The 17,937-nt window shown below is 43.1% G+C and overlaps 1 protein-coding gene across 1 annotated transcript in view; it reads right to left on the bottom strand.

The window, feature by feature from the left end:
- LOC145415654 (uncharacterized) overlaps positions 1-17,937 on the bottom strand; it is a 49,577-nt gene that overhangs the window by 10,639 nt on the left and 21,001 nt on the right. The window contains exon 5 of the mRNA XM_080284871.1: positions 15,823-16,011. Within this exon, the coding sequence (XP_080140997.1) occupies positions 15,823-16,011 (189 nt within the window). The remainder of the gene's footprint in view (positions 1-15,822; positions 16,012-17,937) is intronic.

Genomic DNA, 17,937 nt, shown 5'->3' with positions numbered 1-17,937 from the left:
CCCTTTCAGTTCTTCACTTCCAGTATCCGTCCCCCTACCCTCATCATCTCACAGCTCCTCCCCTTCCCTCTTCTGTTTCTGTACCTCTCCCCTCCATTGTCGCACTCCCTCCCCCCCCACCTCTCTCTCTCTCTCTCTCTCTCTCTCTCTCTCTCCCCCCTCAGTTGTTCCTTCCCCCTTCCTATCCCCCTCTCAGCCTCTGCCAGTCCATTATACCCCGCCCACCCAGCTCCCTTTTATTAATGCTGGCTATGACCGTGACAGATGGCTTGATTGTCCAACGTTTATTTCATCTTTTCTGCACCAGCCACGCCAGGTCATGAAATACTCCCTCTCGCAACTATTCTCCCATTATACTCCACTGCATTTGCTATAATTTAATGCTTCGAATTTGGATGGAATTATTTTGCACTTACGGACATATATATTGGTTAACTTTCCTTCACTAGCTAACGAAATTCCATGTAATGACTCGAAACTCAGTGATGTGACCTTTGGAAGTGACCAAGCTTTACAGGATAATATGCCAGAGTTTGTTAATTGTTGTACTAATAAATGAAGCGGTACTTTTGTCCGTAATTGTACACTTGCAGTGAATAGTTCCTTTACGGCTTATAGGCTTACGATGTGAGATTCCACCTTTTCCAGCTCGTATTTTTTATCCCCTCCAATATATTCTTTTTACCTCCAGGTGATTTAATTCAGTGTAGACAATGGCAGGTGAGGATGTCCATCATCCATTCGCTTGGTGAAGTGTTATCTTCAAGTTATTGTACTCAGTGATAAGTCAAATGGTCTCTTGTATCGCAGGAACCATTTACTGCATGGTGTGGTAACCATATGACACATGAATGCGGTGATGCCGTCGGCTAAGGCACAACATGTGAAGGATGGCTGAGATTCACTGCTCCCATAATACCACTCACGGACACAGGTTATTGATTCTCGTACCTAAGGGCTATTGATTCTCGTATTGAAAAGTTTATTGATTCTCGTACTAAAGAAGGTATTGAGATTGCTACTGATGTTATTACCGGTGTTGATTTTCGTACTAAAGGAGTTAAACTTGTAAGGCTCTTGATGTTGGTATTGACAGGGATATTAGTCTTTCTACTGAATCTCTATGTTCCCACACTTAGCCTATTACTTGTGTGGACCACCTAATTCTTGTATTGAATGAGATTACGATATAATTTTCTTCCCCTCCAGCCTGCCACGCTGATCGGTCATTTTGTTTTAGGTCATGAAATTATTTAAGGTATTAGGGATGCAGCTGTCTCTCTGGTAGCTGATGAACGGACCATCTTAGAATTTATTTAGTATTATAACCCTGATTTGTTTTGCTGAAGGAACAAGATATGGAAAATTTTTGCAGCTTTTTCCCCCTGCTGTAAAAATAAAGCACATGATGAAATTCTTCTCGTAACTGTTTTATTTTTTTGACGTGGGATTAGTAAAAGCAAGTTAACCCATGTTATGGAACGGAGTTCATGACAAGTCTGTTAATGAATCAGAATACTGGTCTCGTTGGATGGGGTCTGAAAGCGAGAGTCCCTTTTCGTAAGCAACTGACAAACGAAATTTGCTAACTAAACGTTCATTAATTTGGATAAATATTTAGCTTCATAACTCGGCGAGAATTGAGGAGTGGAAGGGGGATGGCGAGGAGAGGAGTGGAGGGAATAGAAGAGAGATTTCTTTGGGAAGAAAGAAGAGAGAAGAGAGTGTGCCATTCTCCTGTCACAAAGACTCCAGATCCAGGACCCGGCGTCTCCAGGTGTGCCCACGACCTAGCATCTATGCGACGCACATTCTCCTGAAGACGAAGAGAATCCTAACTGCTCGTCAGATATTGGTTCTCCCTGGCACCCAGGTGACATTCTTTCAGCTCTGATGTGCGAATCACCAATTCTTTGGGATTCACAGAGAAGGATGGCCGGGTTACTTAAGCAGAGGGTAGGTATGTTATATTAAATAAAGTTGGGTTAGGTTAGCGAGCATCACAGAACTTTCCCCCACAACGTTCATTCCTCGAACTGGCTAGGATCCCAGGCAGCGGGGATTTGCTTCGACGCTCGTTCCGCGAAAGTAGGATTCGGACGATGCTTGCTTCTTGATCCAGCGGTGGAGAAGAGATGGGACTGGGAAAGAGGGAAGAAGTAAAACAGAATGGGAGAGATGATTTAGGGAAAATATAAGGAACAGAAAAGGAAATGAGATGAGGGGGAAGGGAGGGAAGGAAGGGGAGTGGGACGAGAGATATGGTTGGGAAGAAAGAGTGGTGAAGAAAAGAAGAGAGAAGCGGGCTGATAGATCAAGGAAAAAGGTGAGGGAGGGATGGGAGGAGTAGCACAGGAGGAGAACGGAGTTTGGGAAATAAAACGAGAGGGGAGAGGAGGGGAGATGGAAGAGAACGGAGGAGAGTTATCAGAGCCGTTCCTGGGTAGTGAGCGGGAGAGGAGAGAAAGTGAGGGTGGAAGGGAAAGAAAGAGGGCAGGAAGAAGGCAGAGGAGAAGAATGATGATGAGGGGGGGGATGGGAGAATGGTGGTGGGGGAATGTAGTGCTGATAGGGGAGAAAGAGAAGGTGAGGGCGGAGATGAATGTGGATGGAAAGGAAAGACAAAAGTGGCTATGAGCAGGAGGGAAAGAGGAATTGAAGGAAAACTGTTGTGAATGGGGATGGGACGGATGGGAAGGTGGGTAGAGAATGTTAATGAGGGAAATGGATGACGGGGAGAACGATTGAAATTTGTAGGGAAGGAGAGGAGGAAAGGAAGATGGGAGAAGAGTCTGGATGAGGCTATGAGATGAGAAAGAAGGGTACGGAAACGTAGGTGAGTGGGGATGGAAAAGGAGAGGAAAGAGGAGGAAGAGGAGTAGAAGGACGAAGAAGATAGGGGAGTGGGGGGGTGGATGGTGTGTAGGAGGAGAAAGGACAGGAGAGGAGAGAGGGAAAGTTGTTTGGGAAAAAGAGGAAGGAAAGGAAGGAAGATTATCTGCTCATCTTCATCATTTCACTACAGTGCCGAATTTTCCGTAATTAATTATTATTGATACCAGAGGATTAAGACTGACTTAGGGGAAACGTTCAGGGAAAGCCATATCAGCAATGGTTGCAGTGGCTTTCATTAAACTCTTCATTAGTAGAATATTTTTCTGTTTTAAATAATGTTTTCTGGATGTGGCCAGAGATAAATTAAAAATATTTTATCGTAGTGAAGTCGTGATGATGGTCTGAATGATTTACAAAGGAGTATCTTTTTTTTTTTTTTTTATGCGAGGAAGAAGGAACCAAAGGCCATGAGCCCGCAGTAACAGTTCCCTCCAAGAGAAAAACAAAATACAATAGAGAGCCAAATTCAAGATCCGATCATTTCGAGATGCCTGGACACACTGCGTTTGAAAGACTGGAGATCATAGGCAGCAGGAAATACAGACAGAGGAAGACAGTTCCGGAGTTGACCTGTTGCATAAATGAATGACTGGGAGTAACGGTTAACTCTTGCATTAGAGAGTTGGACAGAAAAGGGATGAGAGTTTGCTGCCAGACGGATGCTACGCGCCTGTCGTAGAGGTGGAGGAATGCAAGCAGACAGTTCAGAGAAGCAGTGACCATTAACGCAGCGATAGAAAAGAGATAAAGATGCAACAGTGCGGCGAAGAGACTGAGGTTGAAGGGAGTCAGGAAGAGGAGGAGAGTTAATGAGACGAAAAGCCTTTGACTCCACCCTATTGAGAAGAGCTGTATGTGGGGAGCCTCCCCACACATGAGAGTTGTACTCCACACAGGGGCGGATAAAACCCCTGTATAGAGTCAACAATTGTGCAGGGGTAAAGAAAGAGTGGAGTCGGCTTAGCACACCCAATCTCTTGGAAGCAGATTATACAAGAGATGTAATATGATCTTTCCAAGATAAGTCCCGAGTAAATGAAACCCCAAGCATGTTCAAGGATGATGCAGGATTAAGCTGAATATTATTAAACATTAGTGGGTATACCTGTGGAAGATTTTGTCGGGTTGATAGGTGTAAGAACTGAGTCTTAGATGCATTAAAAACAACCATATTATTTTTACCCCAGTCAGAGATACGAGCCAAGTCAGACATTAGGTGTGCCATAGCCTCATCCCTTGCTTGTTGAAGTAACTGCTGAGATGGGCGTTGCGGGAACCGAATGGAAAGGTGAAGGGTGGAGTCATCAGCGTATGAGTGGATAGGGTTAGATGTACAGCTTAGAAGATCATTGATGAATAAAAGGAAGAGAGTTGGTGATAGGACAGAGCCCTGAGGAACACCACTGTTGATAGATCTAGGAGAAGAACGATGGCCATCTACAGCAGTGGCTATAGAACGACCAGAAAGGAAGCTAACGATGAAGGCACAGATAGGACAGAAACTGTAGGAGGGCAGTTTGGAAATTAAAGATTTATGCCAGACTCGATCGAAAGCCTTTGAGATGTCAAGTGCAATGGCAAAGCTTTCGCCAAAGTCCCTAAAGGAGGATGACCAGGAGTCTGAAAGGTAGGTGAGAAGATCGCCAGTGGAGCGTCCCTGACGGAACCAGTACTGACGATCGGAAAGAAGGTTGTGATAGGAAAGATGCCTTAAAAAAATTTCTATTGAGAATTGACTCGAAAACTTTTGAAATACAGGACATTAAAGCAATTGGACGATAGTTGGAGGGTTGGGAGTGGCCACCCTTCTTTGGGACTGGCTGAATGAGAGCAAACTTCCAGCAAGAAGGAAAGGTACAAGTTGACAGACAAAGGCGAAAGAGTTTGCCTAGGCAGGGTGTAAGCACAGAAGCACAGTTCTTGAAAACAACAGGAGGGACCCCATCAGGCCCATATGCCTTGTTAGTACTGAGGCCAGTGATGGCAGAAAATACATCAGCTGAAGAAATTTTAATGTCAGCCATGAGGAAGTCAGAGGGGGGAAGTGATGGAGGAACAGCACCGGAATCGTCTAAGGTGGAATTGGAGGAGAAAGTCTGTGCAAAGAGATCTGCTTTATCAGTAGAAGAAATAGCTACAGAACCATCAGAGTAGAAAAGAGGAGGGAAGGATGATGAGGTAAAGTTGTTAGAAAGGTTTTTGGCAAGGTGCCAGAAGGAGCGGAGGACTAAAAGCACGTTTGACGCTTGAACTACATACCGTCTTTTGATATTCCCCAACACAAAATGGTCTGGTGTTGTCCTGAATGAAATACTAGACTGATGGTATAACTGCTCGCTGGCCTAGTCCACATACCCACACTTTTTTTCTTTCAGTTTTACTTTTCTCCTTACCCTTTCCTTCCCTCACACAAAGGCACGCTTGAAGCTGCCATGATATTGACATTTTTCTTGTCAATTTGCATAACTTGCGAAGCGCCGTCCAAAAATGAAAATGTGAAAATCAAAGAGTCACTATGAGGTGGAGTGCTGAGCGAGTAATATCCCCAACAGAATACCCAAGAGTACAACGTAAAATCCAACATCACAAAGGATGACAAGAGAGAGAGAGAGAGAGAGAGAGAGAGAGAGAGAGAGTTTAATTTGTGACATACTGAAAAAAAAAAATGTTGATAATGGAGATAATAAGAACGATCTTGAGGGCTACCTTTTTTTCCCGTCTTCCATTACTTTATCATTCCCTTCTCCCTTTTTCCCACACAGTATCAACCGGGTAATTGGTGGACACGTGATGACTCCCCCTGTCCAATAAGGGGACGCCAACAGTAATGAGAGAGCCAGCTTGTATATTAACAAGTAATTGTGGTTGATGGACAGATATACTGCGTGTGGGTCGTCAGTCGGGTAATGTCACTACCACACACTCATCCTCATAAAGCACACTGGAAGTCAGGTGCAGGCCGAATTGTCTTCCTGGAGTGATGTCCAGAGTCATAAAAGCCTGGGTTACTCCCCGCTGTGGGGGAGGAGTGTTGCCATACCAACAAATGCTTTACCATAATGTATTGCAGGTCTGTCCTCAGTGATACGATGAAGACAGTTACTCCTCCAAATGACTTTTTAGTTTTACTGTTGTATCTCTGACACATAGTAGGTGAAATTATTTCCTGGTTTTGCAACTCTGTTGACGCAGATAATATTGACGATGTGGCAATGAATGTCTGCGAATTTCTTTCAACCTTTAATCATAATGCTGCTTCACCAGACTATACGCACACACACACACACACACACACACACACACACACACACACACAGACAAGGAGTAGACTGTAGCACCAGCCGAACAGGGCGGTACTCCCAAGGTGGTTGAAAGCTGGTGACTGAACTGTAGCTCCCGTTTCATCAGTCCTTGGGACAGACTTCTAACCATCCTACTTTGCTGAACTTTTACAGTGTTTCTGTAACACAGAGAGTAGGCCCAGCATATTCTCTTATACAGTTTCCTCTAACCGTCAACACCAAACCACATGCACATTGCACACCACACTTCCTATTCTAAATTCAGAAAAAAATTGGCATCTCAGAACCTAGGATCGGAGTCCCTGGGAGGGGATTGGCGGGGTATAAGAGCCCCCCCCCCTCTCCCGGTCAAGGAAAATGCATGAAACCATTGTTTGGCTCGTTCTTTGTTCAATTCTGCAACGTTCATAACCATTCCTCTATTTTCATTCCCTAAACTTTACCTCCTCTTCCCTATTGAGACTCAGCTGTGTCAGGCGACTGAGAGCAAACACTTCTCTGTGGTCTCCTACTCTACTCATACTATTTCAAAGCCTCGTCTCTTGGCTGTTGAGTGTATTTACGCCACAACATATCTTGCTCTCGTGTTCTTGAAAACTGCATCTTCTGAATCCCCCACTCTCTGGCCCCGGCTATCCTGTCATTCTCTAGACAACTCTGTGATGTGTACTCGTACTTATCCCCTTCTACAGACTGGAAAATTCACTGACTGTCTTACTTCTAATTTGGAACACATCCTATTAGTTTCTCCTTTCTCTTAAATCTCCATTGTACGTTGCTTCATTGCTCACCATCACCTTTGGCTTTCCTCTCTTTTCATTGATCCACATGATGAACAGACTTTCTCCTCCAATTCCACCTTAGACGATTCCGGTGCTGTTCCTCCATCACTTCCCCCCTCTGACTTCCTCATGGCTGACTTTAAAATTTCTTCAGCTGATGTATTTCCTGCCATCACTGGCCTCAGTACTAACAAGGCATATGGGCCTGATGGAGTCCCTCCTGTTGTTCTCAAGAACTGTGCTTCTGTGCTTACACCTTGCCTAGGCAAACTCTTTCCCCTTTGTCTGTCAACTTGTACCTTTCCTTCTTGCTGGAAGTTTGCTCTCATTCAGCCAGTCCCAAAGAAGGGTGACCACTCCCAACCCTCCAACTATCGTCCAATTGCTTTAACATCCTGTATTTCAAAAGTTTTCGAGTCAATTCTCAATAGAAAAATTTTAAGGCATCTTTCCTATCACAACCTTCTTTCTGATCGTCAGTATGGGTTCCGTCAGGGACGCTCCACTGGCGATCTTCTCACCTACCGTTCAGACTCCTGGTCATCCTCCTTTCGGGACTTTGGCGAAAGCTTTGCCATTGCACTTGACATCTCAAAGGCTTTCGATCGAGTCTGGCATAAATCTTTAATTTCCAAACTGCCCTCTTACGGTTTCTATCCTTCTATCTGTGCCTTCATCGTTAGCTTCCTTTCTGGTCGTTCTATAGCCGCTGTTGTAGACGGCCATCGTTCTTCTCCTAGATCTATCAGCAGTGGTGTTCCTCAGGGCTCTGTCCTATCACCAACTCTCTTCCTTTTATTCATCAATGACCTTCTAACCTGTACATCTAACCCTATCCACTCATACGCTGATGACTCCACCCTTCACCTTTCCATTTGGTTCCCGCAACGCCCATCTCAACAGTTACTTCAACAAACAAGGGATGAGGCTATGGCACACCTAATGTCTGACTTGGCTCGTATCTCTGACTGGGGTAAAAATAATATGGTTGTTTTTAATGCATCTAAGACTCAGTTCTTACACCTATCAACCTGTCAAAATCTTCCACAGGTATACCCACTTATGTTCAATAACATTCTGCTTAATCCTGCATCATCCTTGAACATGCTTGGGGTTTCATTTACTCGGGACTTATCTTGGAAAGATCATATTACATCTCTTGTAAAATATACTTCCAAGAGATTGGGTGTGCTAAGCCGGCTCTGTTCTTTCTTTACCCCTGCACAATTGTTGACTCTATACAGGGGTTTTATCCGCCCCTGTGTGGAGTACAACTCTCATGTGTGGGGAGGCTCCCCACATACAGCTCTTCTCAATAGGGTGGAGTCAAAGGCTCGTCTCATTAACTCTCCTCCTCTTACTGACTCCCTTCAACCTCTATCTCTTCGCCGCACTGTTGCATCTTTATCTCTTTTCTATCACTACTTTAATGGTCACTGCTCCTCTGAACTGTCTGCATGCATTCCTCCACCTCTACGACGGGTGCGTAGCACCCGTCTAGCAGCAAACTCTCATCCCTTTTCTGTCCAACTCTCTAATGCAAGAGCTAACCGTTACTCCCAGTCTTTCATTTATGCAACAGGTCAACTCTGGAACTGTCTCCCTCTGTCTGTATTTCCTGCTGCCTATGATCTCCAGTCTTTCAAACGCAGTGTGTCCAGGCATCTCAAAATGAACGGATCTTGAATTTGGCTCTCTTTTGTATTTTGTTTTTCTCTTGGAGGGAACTGTTATTGCGGGCTCATGGCCTTTGGTTCCTTCTTCCTCACATAAAAAAAAAAAAGCCTGCATCTTTTCTATCATTAATGAACTAGAGAAGCTTGTATAACACCCTACCCGTCTCTGACCACCATGAAAAGTGTTCCAACATACTTAACCTCTTTCTTACAACTAATCCTTCTGCTTGCTTTGTTTAATTTTTTTGTCTTCCCGATTAAAAAAAAAAATCGTTTTGTTATACCATTAACCTGTGATGCAATGAGAAGAATATAAAATCTCACAACTAAACCCGGTCTCCTCTGTGTTGAAACTTTCACTAGGGCGGTCAGGTTACTGGTTGGGTGCTGTACAAGCAGCTCTAGACTATTAAGAATAGAAAATATGAAGGCTTGTTCACTAGGTGGATCAGTAAACGGACAGGAAAGCCAAAGGTCGGGGATGAACACTGATATCACCTAGAATGGAGATTTCAGGGGAAGAAGAATGTGATAGGATGTGTTCCGTCTTAAAAGAAAGTCAATGAATTTTTCAGTCATTGAAATTATGGGGTAAGCACACACACACACACACTAACACACCCACACACACATATATATATGTTGGAGAACACACCTTACACGCGTGTGTGCAAATGGTTTTTACGCTCCTGACTGGGAATCGAACCCCAGACCTCTTAGACAGAAGTCAGACACTGATGCCACTCCACCACGACGTGACAAAAGCTGAGACACCTGAATTTTTGACGAACCAGGTAAATCCATCGTGGAAGGATATATTTCAAACACAACAGATTAGGATTATTTCTCAGCCCCACGCAACTCGGCAAGTGACAGAGCAGTTTTAATCTGTCCCAGACACAACACGAGCGTCTTTATATGTTGGAGAAACACATATTACACGTGTGTGTACAAATGTTTTTTACGCTCTGACTGGGAATCGAACCCCAGACCTCTTAGATAGAAGTCACGCACTGATGCCACTCCACAGGATTTACCTGGTTCGTCAAAAAATTCAGGTGTCTGAGCTTTTGTCACGTCGTGGTGGTGTGGTATCAGTGCCTGACTTCTATCTAAGAGGTCTGGGGTTCGATTCCCAGGAACGTAAAACACACACACATCTATCTACCTATCTATCTATCTATATCTATCTATCTATATATCTATATATATATATACAGTATATTAATAGAATGACGGGACAGCTGAAGCCAGAGATTAGAGAATTCAGAAGATTTAAGTTCAGGAACACGAAAGCAAGATGTGTTGCTGCGTACAAACACAACAGCCACCTTTGCCTTTGAAGTGACTATAAAGAAAGTAGGTCACAGAGAAGGGTTTATTGTCAGTCACTTCAGACAACTGAGTGTCAGTGAGGACGAGAAAGCTAGGTTTAGAGGAGAAAGATGGTGTTCAGCAAAGAGAAAAATAAAGGAAAGGCCACGAATGTCGCAGAAATGAACAAGATGTGAGTCAGACAGAAGTTCAAGGCATCTCTCTTGGCCGTCACTCGTACAGGGACGGATGGTGGGGAATTCTATGCTCCCCCCCATTTTCGGGGACACCGAGGTTGGAGATGAGATGCCATTTATCTGAATTTAGAATAGGAAGTATGGTGTGCAGTGTTCATGTAGTGTGGTGTTGACAGTTAGAGAAAATTGTATAGGAGAGTATGCTGACCTTCTCTCTGTATTATTGAAACTGTGAAAAAGTTCAGCAAAGGGGGATGGTCAGAAAACAGTCCTGGGGGCGGATGAAACGGGAGCTCCAGCTCTGCCAGTCACCAGCTCCCCATCCATCTTGGGAGTACCGCCCTGCTCGACTGGTGCTACAGACTGCTCCCAATCCTTCATCTTCTGCTTCCTGTTTGTTCGTTCTGTTACTGATGTTATAGACGGCCACTGCTCTTCTCCTAGAGCTCTTTCCTGTCATCAACACTTTTCCTTAATGACATAAGCAATAGCCTTCATCTAATCCTACTCACCCATACGCTGGTGACTTCACCCTTCATCTTTCCATTCGCTTCCTGCAGCGTCCATCTCAGCAGCTACTTCAACAAACACGGGATGAGGCTTTGGCACAACTAATGTCTGACTTGGCTTATGTCTCTGATTGGGGTAAAAGTAATCTTGTTTTTAATGCATCACAAACTCAGCTCTTACACCTTTCGACCATTCAAAATCCTCCACAGGAGCGTCCTCTAATTTTTAGCGATATACAGCTCAGTTCTCCATCATCAGTGAATATGCTTATGGTTTCATTCTCTCGGGATTTATCATATTACCTCTCTTGCAAAATCTGCTTCCAAGAGTTTAGGTGTGCAACGCACACTCGGTGCCTTCATTACCCCTGGACAGTTGTTGACTTCACGCAGGGGTTTTATCAGTGCCTGTGTAGGGTACGACTCTTATGTGTGGGAAGGTTCCCCACTTATACCTCTTTTCAACAAGATGGAGTCAAAGGCTTTTCGTCTCATTAACTCTCTTCCTCTTATTGGGTCCCTTCAGCTTCAGTCTCTTTGCCATTCTGGTACATCTTTACTTTGTTTCTATCGCTACTTCAATGGTCACTGCTCTTCTGAACTTACTGCTTGCATCCCTCCACCGCGTGAAGCACGTCTGGCAGCAAACTTTCAACCCATTGTTTCCAGTTTTCAAATGCAAAAGTTAACCGTTACTGCCAGTCCTCCACATATCCAACAGGTCAACTCTGGTACTAGCTTTCTGTATACTACTGTCTGTGACTTCCAGTCTTTTAGACGTATTTTGTCCAGGAGTCTCCAAATGAACGGATTTTGAATTTAGCTGTTAGTTATTATTCTATTTTTTCTTGGAGGGAACAATCTTCGGGCTTGTGGCCTTTGGTTCCTTCTCCCTTTCATAAAAGAATAAACACACAGTATTATTGGTACCCGGCGTTGACCGGATAAAAAAGCTATGGCCCTGAATACCGGTTTTGCCCCAGACTCCAGGAGGCCACCCACCACCACCCTCCCCTTGGGTGCGCAATCTAAGGTGGTTATACCCTCCTAGCACCTGATTCAGGTGGAGGCATAGCCCTGTGCAGAATCTCGTTTTCCCAAGTATGTAAAAAAAATCATACTACAGATACAGCGAAATCTCGTTTTCCCAAGTACCGGTATATAAAAAAATCATACTACGGCAATTATCACCGCCACTGTCGTCACTACCATCAACACCATTACCGGAAGCATTACCAACCTACCCACAAGCCGTTATAACAACACCTGCTATCTACACATACACCTGTACCTTCCCATCTATGCCACTGTTTTGCACTCACTCCCTTGCATATTTACTTGAGTTATATAAGTTCGTTCATATGGATATGCCTCGTATCTACTTGACATTACTGTGACAAAACATAAACCTCCTGTGTACAAATAACAGTCTGTGTTACTTCTAGTCTTACTTGTACAGTGAGCAAAGTTTAAAGTATATGTACAGTATATATCAATGCATAGCTAGATAGCTGGCTAGGTAGACATAAAGACGTAGAGAGAGAGAGAGAAGAGAGATGATCAGATTTTAGTTGCATCGAAACACCAGGGTGTTGTGCGTTTGGTCTGGTTTGTTTATCGCTTTGTTTGTTAGTCTGTAAGCTTATGGAAAAACCATTCGATAGAAGTGGACCAAATTTGGCATGACTGAGGACCATCAAGTGAACAGAGGATTAATTTTTCGCAAAGAACAATGAAATGACGTAAAGGAAGAAAAAGTAAGAGTTGACGTCAAGGGAAATGCCCGCTCAAATAGTTCCTGTCTGAGTCTAACCAAACTTGATGGAAGGATTGGGAGACAAAGAAAGACGAAGCAATTGAGTCAATCAGAGGTAAAAGTCACAGGACAAGGTGCAACGTTCGGTCCTTTAACTCAAATAGCTGTTTTTCGATTCGGATCAAACTTGGTGGAAGCGTTTAAGTTTCATCAATATATTCTTTTTTCATAGCAATCATTCAAAAGTCAACATAACTGGATAAGGTTGACTAAAACAATTTTGATCCGATTTAGGCTAAACCTAGAGGATGGATTAAAGGTCAGGTAGAAAAGAAGTAAATCATATCTGGGAGTAATCAGTCAAAGGTAAAGGACAAAGACCAGGGTCAAAGTGTCAGCCTTAAACCGACTGCAGGGTGCGGCTGTTGCACGCTTTGCTTGCTCCTTGTTTGTGTGTGTGTGTGTGTGTGTGTGTGTGTGTGTGTGTGTGTGCGCATTGTTTATCCAATCTCCAAGCCTTCCTTTTTTTGGTAATAAAGCCAGTGACACTTCCTGACGTGACTATGACAAGAGAGAGAGAGAGAGAGAGAGAGACAGAGACAGAGACAGAGACAGACAGACAGAGACAGACAGACAGACAGACAGAGACAGATAACCGTCTCCGTTTTTGGTTGTTGATGGAAATAATGAAGCATCAATATTCACTGGTGTGGCAAAATCCCACTCAGGAATTGTGTAATTTCTAGTTCCTGATAATTACAGTTTGAGTCTGCAAGGCTTGGTGGATGAGTCTGAGAGAGTGTGTAAGAAACGGAATCTAAAGGTGAATGTAGGGAAGAGTAAAGTGATGGTCTTTGAGAGAGGTGAAGTCAGTGAATGTACAGCGAGGTTGGATGGTGAGGAATTGGAAAATGTGAGTACGTTTAAGTACTTGGGTAGTGTGATGAGTAAGGATGGAGGTTTGGAGGGTGAAGTGCTTGAAAGGGTACAGCAGGGAAGAGAGGTTGCTGGTTCTTTGAAAGCAGTGATAAGAAACAGGGAAGTGAGCATGGAAGTGAAAAAGTTACTACATGACAGTATTGTGATACCAACTCTAACGTACGGAAGTGAAGCTTGGAAGGACACAAGTCAAGAGTGAGAGCAGTGGAAATGAGTTATTTAAGAGGAGCCTGTGGAGTCACATGGAGAGACAGGCTGACGAATGAGGATGTGAAGGAGCGTTGTGGTGTTGATGTGGATGTGATAGGAAGGGTTATGAGGAACACACTGAGGTGGTTTGGCCATGTGGAGAGGATGGAGGGTGAAAGACTGACGAAGAGAGTGTATGTGAGTGAGGTGGAGGGGGAAAGAGGGAGGGGGAGGCCGAGGATGAGATGGAGGGATGGGATGGAAAGGTATATGAAAGAGGGGGGTGTGAGTTGGGAGCAGGGGAGTGAAATGGCGGGGAACAGGGCGACTTGGAGGCGATTTGTTTGTGGCCACCCCAAACGGGATTGAGGCGTCTGGCAATAGATAGATAGATAGTCTTTCCGTTCCGTGACGCTACTTGCAGGCGAGTTTATTCATAATGGAAAAGACCTTTTAGCACTGGTAAGTTAATTAAATGCATATCTAACATCTCCAGTTCCCAAAATCTTCCTAAGCTCTATGAAATGGACTAGAGATTGAAAGAATAAGATAAAGAGGACACCATGGCAGGAAAAGTTATTGCAACTAGAATATTTGTCTATGTGGTTACGTCCCTCTCATGAGACAAGAAAAATGGAAGCAGTTTTGTATTATATTCTGGGTCTCTGTAATATTTTGTGTTTTTCAAAGTAATATTACAGCTAGAATATTTAACTCTTTCATGACCGAGACAACTGTAGCTTTGTATTCAGACGAACATCAGTCATAGTCAGCTGAGAGTGAGCCTTGGATCCTGAGAGTGTTATTACTGTCGCCGTAAACCGTCTCATGGCCGGGACAACTCTTCTCCTGTATTCCATCTAACGTAAGACGTTTTTATTAGGCTTAAAGTGAGCTATAGGAGCCTGAGTGTCGGCAGGAATAAAACAGCTAACATTATTCACTTGCTGAAAGGCCTTGGCTACTGAAGAATTTTTAGCCTTTTAATCCAATGGCGCATAATATTTAATCTTGCTGTCTCCGGACAATCGTATTTTATTCGGGAAAGGCTTTTCAAACTTGACGACTTACATATAATCCTCCCTAACTTCATCGCTATCAAAAGGCTTTCTTACGTCGAAAAAAAAAAAAAAAATCGTCTGGTGGTGTACACTGAAAATACCCCATCGGATCGAAGGTTTTACATCTTTGGGGAAGTAAATCCACTCCTAATCAAAATAAAATCACCTGTAAGAAGTAAGAACAGAATATGGAAGGTTTCCTACGTGCAGAAGACGTTAACTGGTTCGCTACGATGACATCTATATACGAGTATTTATTGGTTTATACACGCATCTGATGATTTTACTCAGCTCAGAAAAGACTTGTCAGAATCGAGTTCTTAGACATACCCTTCGTTTACCCAGTTACAACCTGGGCCCTCTCGTAAGTGAAATCAAATTGTCTGGGTTTGATGGAGTTGTCTCCACCATGAGAGGGTTATCACTCCCAGGCTCCTCTGATTCATCCTCGGCTGAATAAAACCCTCTCGCGTTAACTATACTAGAATGACATTTTTTTTTTTTTATTACGAAAAGGTTAAGAACATTTGTTGCTCTGTACTTCTTTTTTCCTTGGCACCAATTTTCATCCTTTTTCAGGCAGTTCAGTGGCAGGACAAGATAATGCTACGGCTCTGCATCCTTTCTATAGTATCTACGTGGGACAAGAACCATGTTGTTTTGTTGGCATTTTGTTATATCTCAGCACTCAAGAAACAGAGGTGTCAGTTTTAAGCTAAGGTAAAATGAACAGAGTATAGTAATGATGAAAGACAATGGTGGCGCCTCAGTTTGTTACCCGCCTCCTCGACCAGAATTCTCGGTAGTTAAGAAGGCTTCCTGCCACCTCTTCCTTACACAGTTTATTTGTAAATATGACACGTTAATTGTCTCATATAATATTTATACAGTCTGTGTTCATATCAGGGATATCAATAACTCAGGTGAGCGAGATATTACACGTAATGTGGAAATCGATGAAGAAGACTTGTTAAAAAAAAATAAATAAAAATCTTAATCGCACGAAAATATGGCCCCTACTCTTTTTCTGACAGTGATGATGATTTGTTGGTTAAAAAAGGAATCTGCTTCTGAACCGTTGCAACTTTGATTCTAGTTCCCAAGTTGGATATATATTTTATTTATTTGAATTTTATGAAAACAACCTTAACTCATCTGCAGCAAGACCCACTGGCATGTAACAAAAACATCCCTGCAAATACCATCACGCAAGTCCTGAAAGAGGGAGCGTGGGCAGGTATTACGGTTCATAGTAGCATCGATGTGGTGACACTTAAGGTTGAAGGCTCCCAAGAGGAATACTGGACCTCGGGGAACTGGCAATTCAGAGTCGAACACATAAATAAGTCCAGTGACTGACATCTCTTCTGACTGGTTGCAACTTTCATAACCTTAAAAACATGAGACAAATGTTTACTCTCAGCCTGGGTGATTCTGCTAAGAGGGAACATTACAGTAAAATACCTCGAGTGTTACAAATTAGTGTATAAAAAATATTTCACTGAGCAGTAGTTTTAGGATGAGGTAAAAATATTAATATTTTAATAGTTTCCTCTCTACAGACAAGGACCCGTTCAGTTACTGCGTTATTATTAGACGCTTGTTTAATAATATTCAGCTTAATCCTGCATCATCCTTGAACATGCTTGGGGTTTCATTTACTCGGGACTTATCTTGGAAAGATCATATTACATCTCTTGTAAAATCTGCTTCCAAGAGATTGGGTGTGCTAAGCCGACTCCGCTCTTTCTTTACCCCTGCACAATTGTTGACTCTATACAGGGGTTTTATCCGCCCCTGTGTGGAGTACAACTCTCATGTGTGGGGAGGCTCCCCACATACAGCTCTTCTCAATAGGATGGAGTCAAAGGCTTTTCGTCTCATTAACTCTCCTCCTCTTACTGACTCCCTTCAACCTCTGTCTCTTCGCCGCACTGTTGCATCTTTATCTCTTTTCTATCGCTACTTTAATGATCACTGCTCCTCTGAACTGTCTGCTTGCATTCCTCCACCTCTACGACGGGCGCGTAGCACCCGTCTGGCAGCAAACTCTCATCCTTTTTCTGTCCAACTCTCTAATGCAAGAGTTAACCGTTACTCCCAGTCTTTCATTTATGCAACAGGTCAGCTCTGGAACTGTCTCCCTCTGTCTGTATTTCCTGCTGCCTATGATCTCCAGTCTTTCAAACGCAGTGTGTCCAGGCATCTCAAAATGATTGGATCTTGAATTTGGCTCTATATTGTATTTTGTTTTTCTCTTGGAGGGAACTGTTACTGCGGGCTCATGGCCTTTGGTTCCTTCTTCCTCGCATAAAAAAAAAAAAAAAAATAAGTTGCGGTAAAACTCTTTCCTGAGTTTGCATAAAACCAAATCACAAAATGGAAAGTGAGAATGAACACTGTATGCGATAAAGAGGAGATAAAAAAGGACAGGGGCTTCGCTTGAGATCAAACAATAGGAAAAAAAATATTCAATGGGCCAAAAATGTAAAATTTGGTTGGTGATAAGCGATATTCATAAAGATGAGATCAACCTTTTAGTAAAAAAAAAAAAAAAAAAAAAAAAGCAAGACATTACTATTGATAACATAACTGTAGCAAAGCAGTGATGAGTGGTGAGAAAGGGGCTTGGAGACAGTCTTGTTAACCCCTTCACTACAATTTTCACTTGACTCAGGCTACCACCACGTGATTTATGTATTTATTAGGCTTGGTCCCTTAATAGTGAAACTGGTTTGAGAGGCTGTAGCTAACCTCTTCAACTCAAAACGACTCTCCAAAATTGTATATAATCGCTTGGAGGTAACAAAATTTGTCTGAAAAAGACGTCTTTGAGCTGAAAGGGTTACCGATACATTGGACAGACTTTAGTATTAGGCGTCTTTCGATAAGAAGACAGACATATCTAGCAAGCTAGGAAGCTTGATAGATAGATAGACAGACAGACAGCCGGATAGGTAGATAAATGTTTACTCTCTAAGTGCCAGTTGCCTATGTTTTATATCGATCAATCTAGAGCGTATTCAGATCGTTTTTAACAGTAGAGGTGTGTGGGTAAATGGTTTCCACTTGCCCAACATTACTCCCAGGCCTCTGCTAATATTTTCATGTGAGATGTACACAGTACACAGCATTTACGCAGGCTACATTGTTTGTAAAATGGATCGTGTGCTGTACCTGAGTAAGGCTTTAGTCATAAATTTCTCACAAATTGTTTCTGTCGTCGTAAATTTCTGCAGCGCGTCATGATTGCAATTTTGGCACGTGCGTGTGCTTATGGGGACAATTGGCCGAGAGAGAGAGAGAGAGAGAGAGAG

This window comes from Coenobita brevimanus, chromosome 103 (genome assembly GCF_032717465.1).
Source record: "Coenobita brevimanus isolate Jiangsu-jjx chromosome 103, ASM3271746v2, whole genome shotgun sequence".
Lineage (NCBI taxonomy): Eukaryota > Metazoa > Arthropoda > Malacostraca > Decapoda > Coenobitidae > Coenobita > Coenobita brevimanus.
This window is presented reverse-complemented; position numbering and strand designations above follow the sequence as displayed.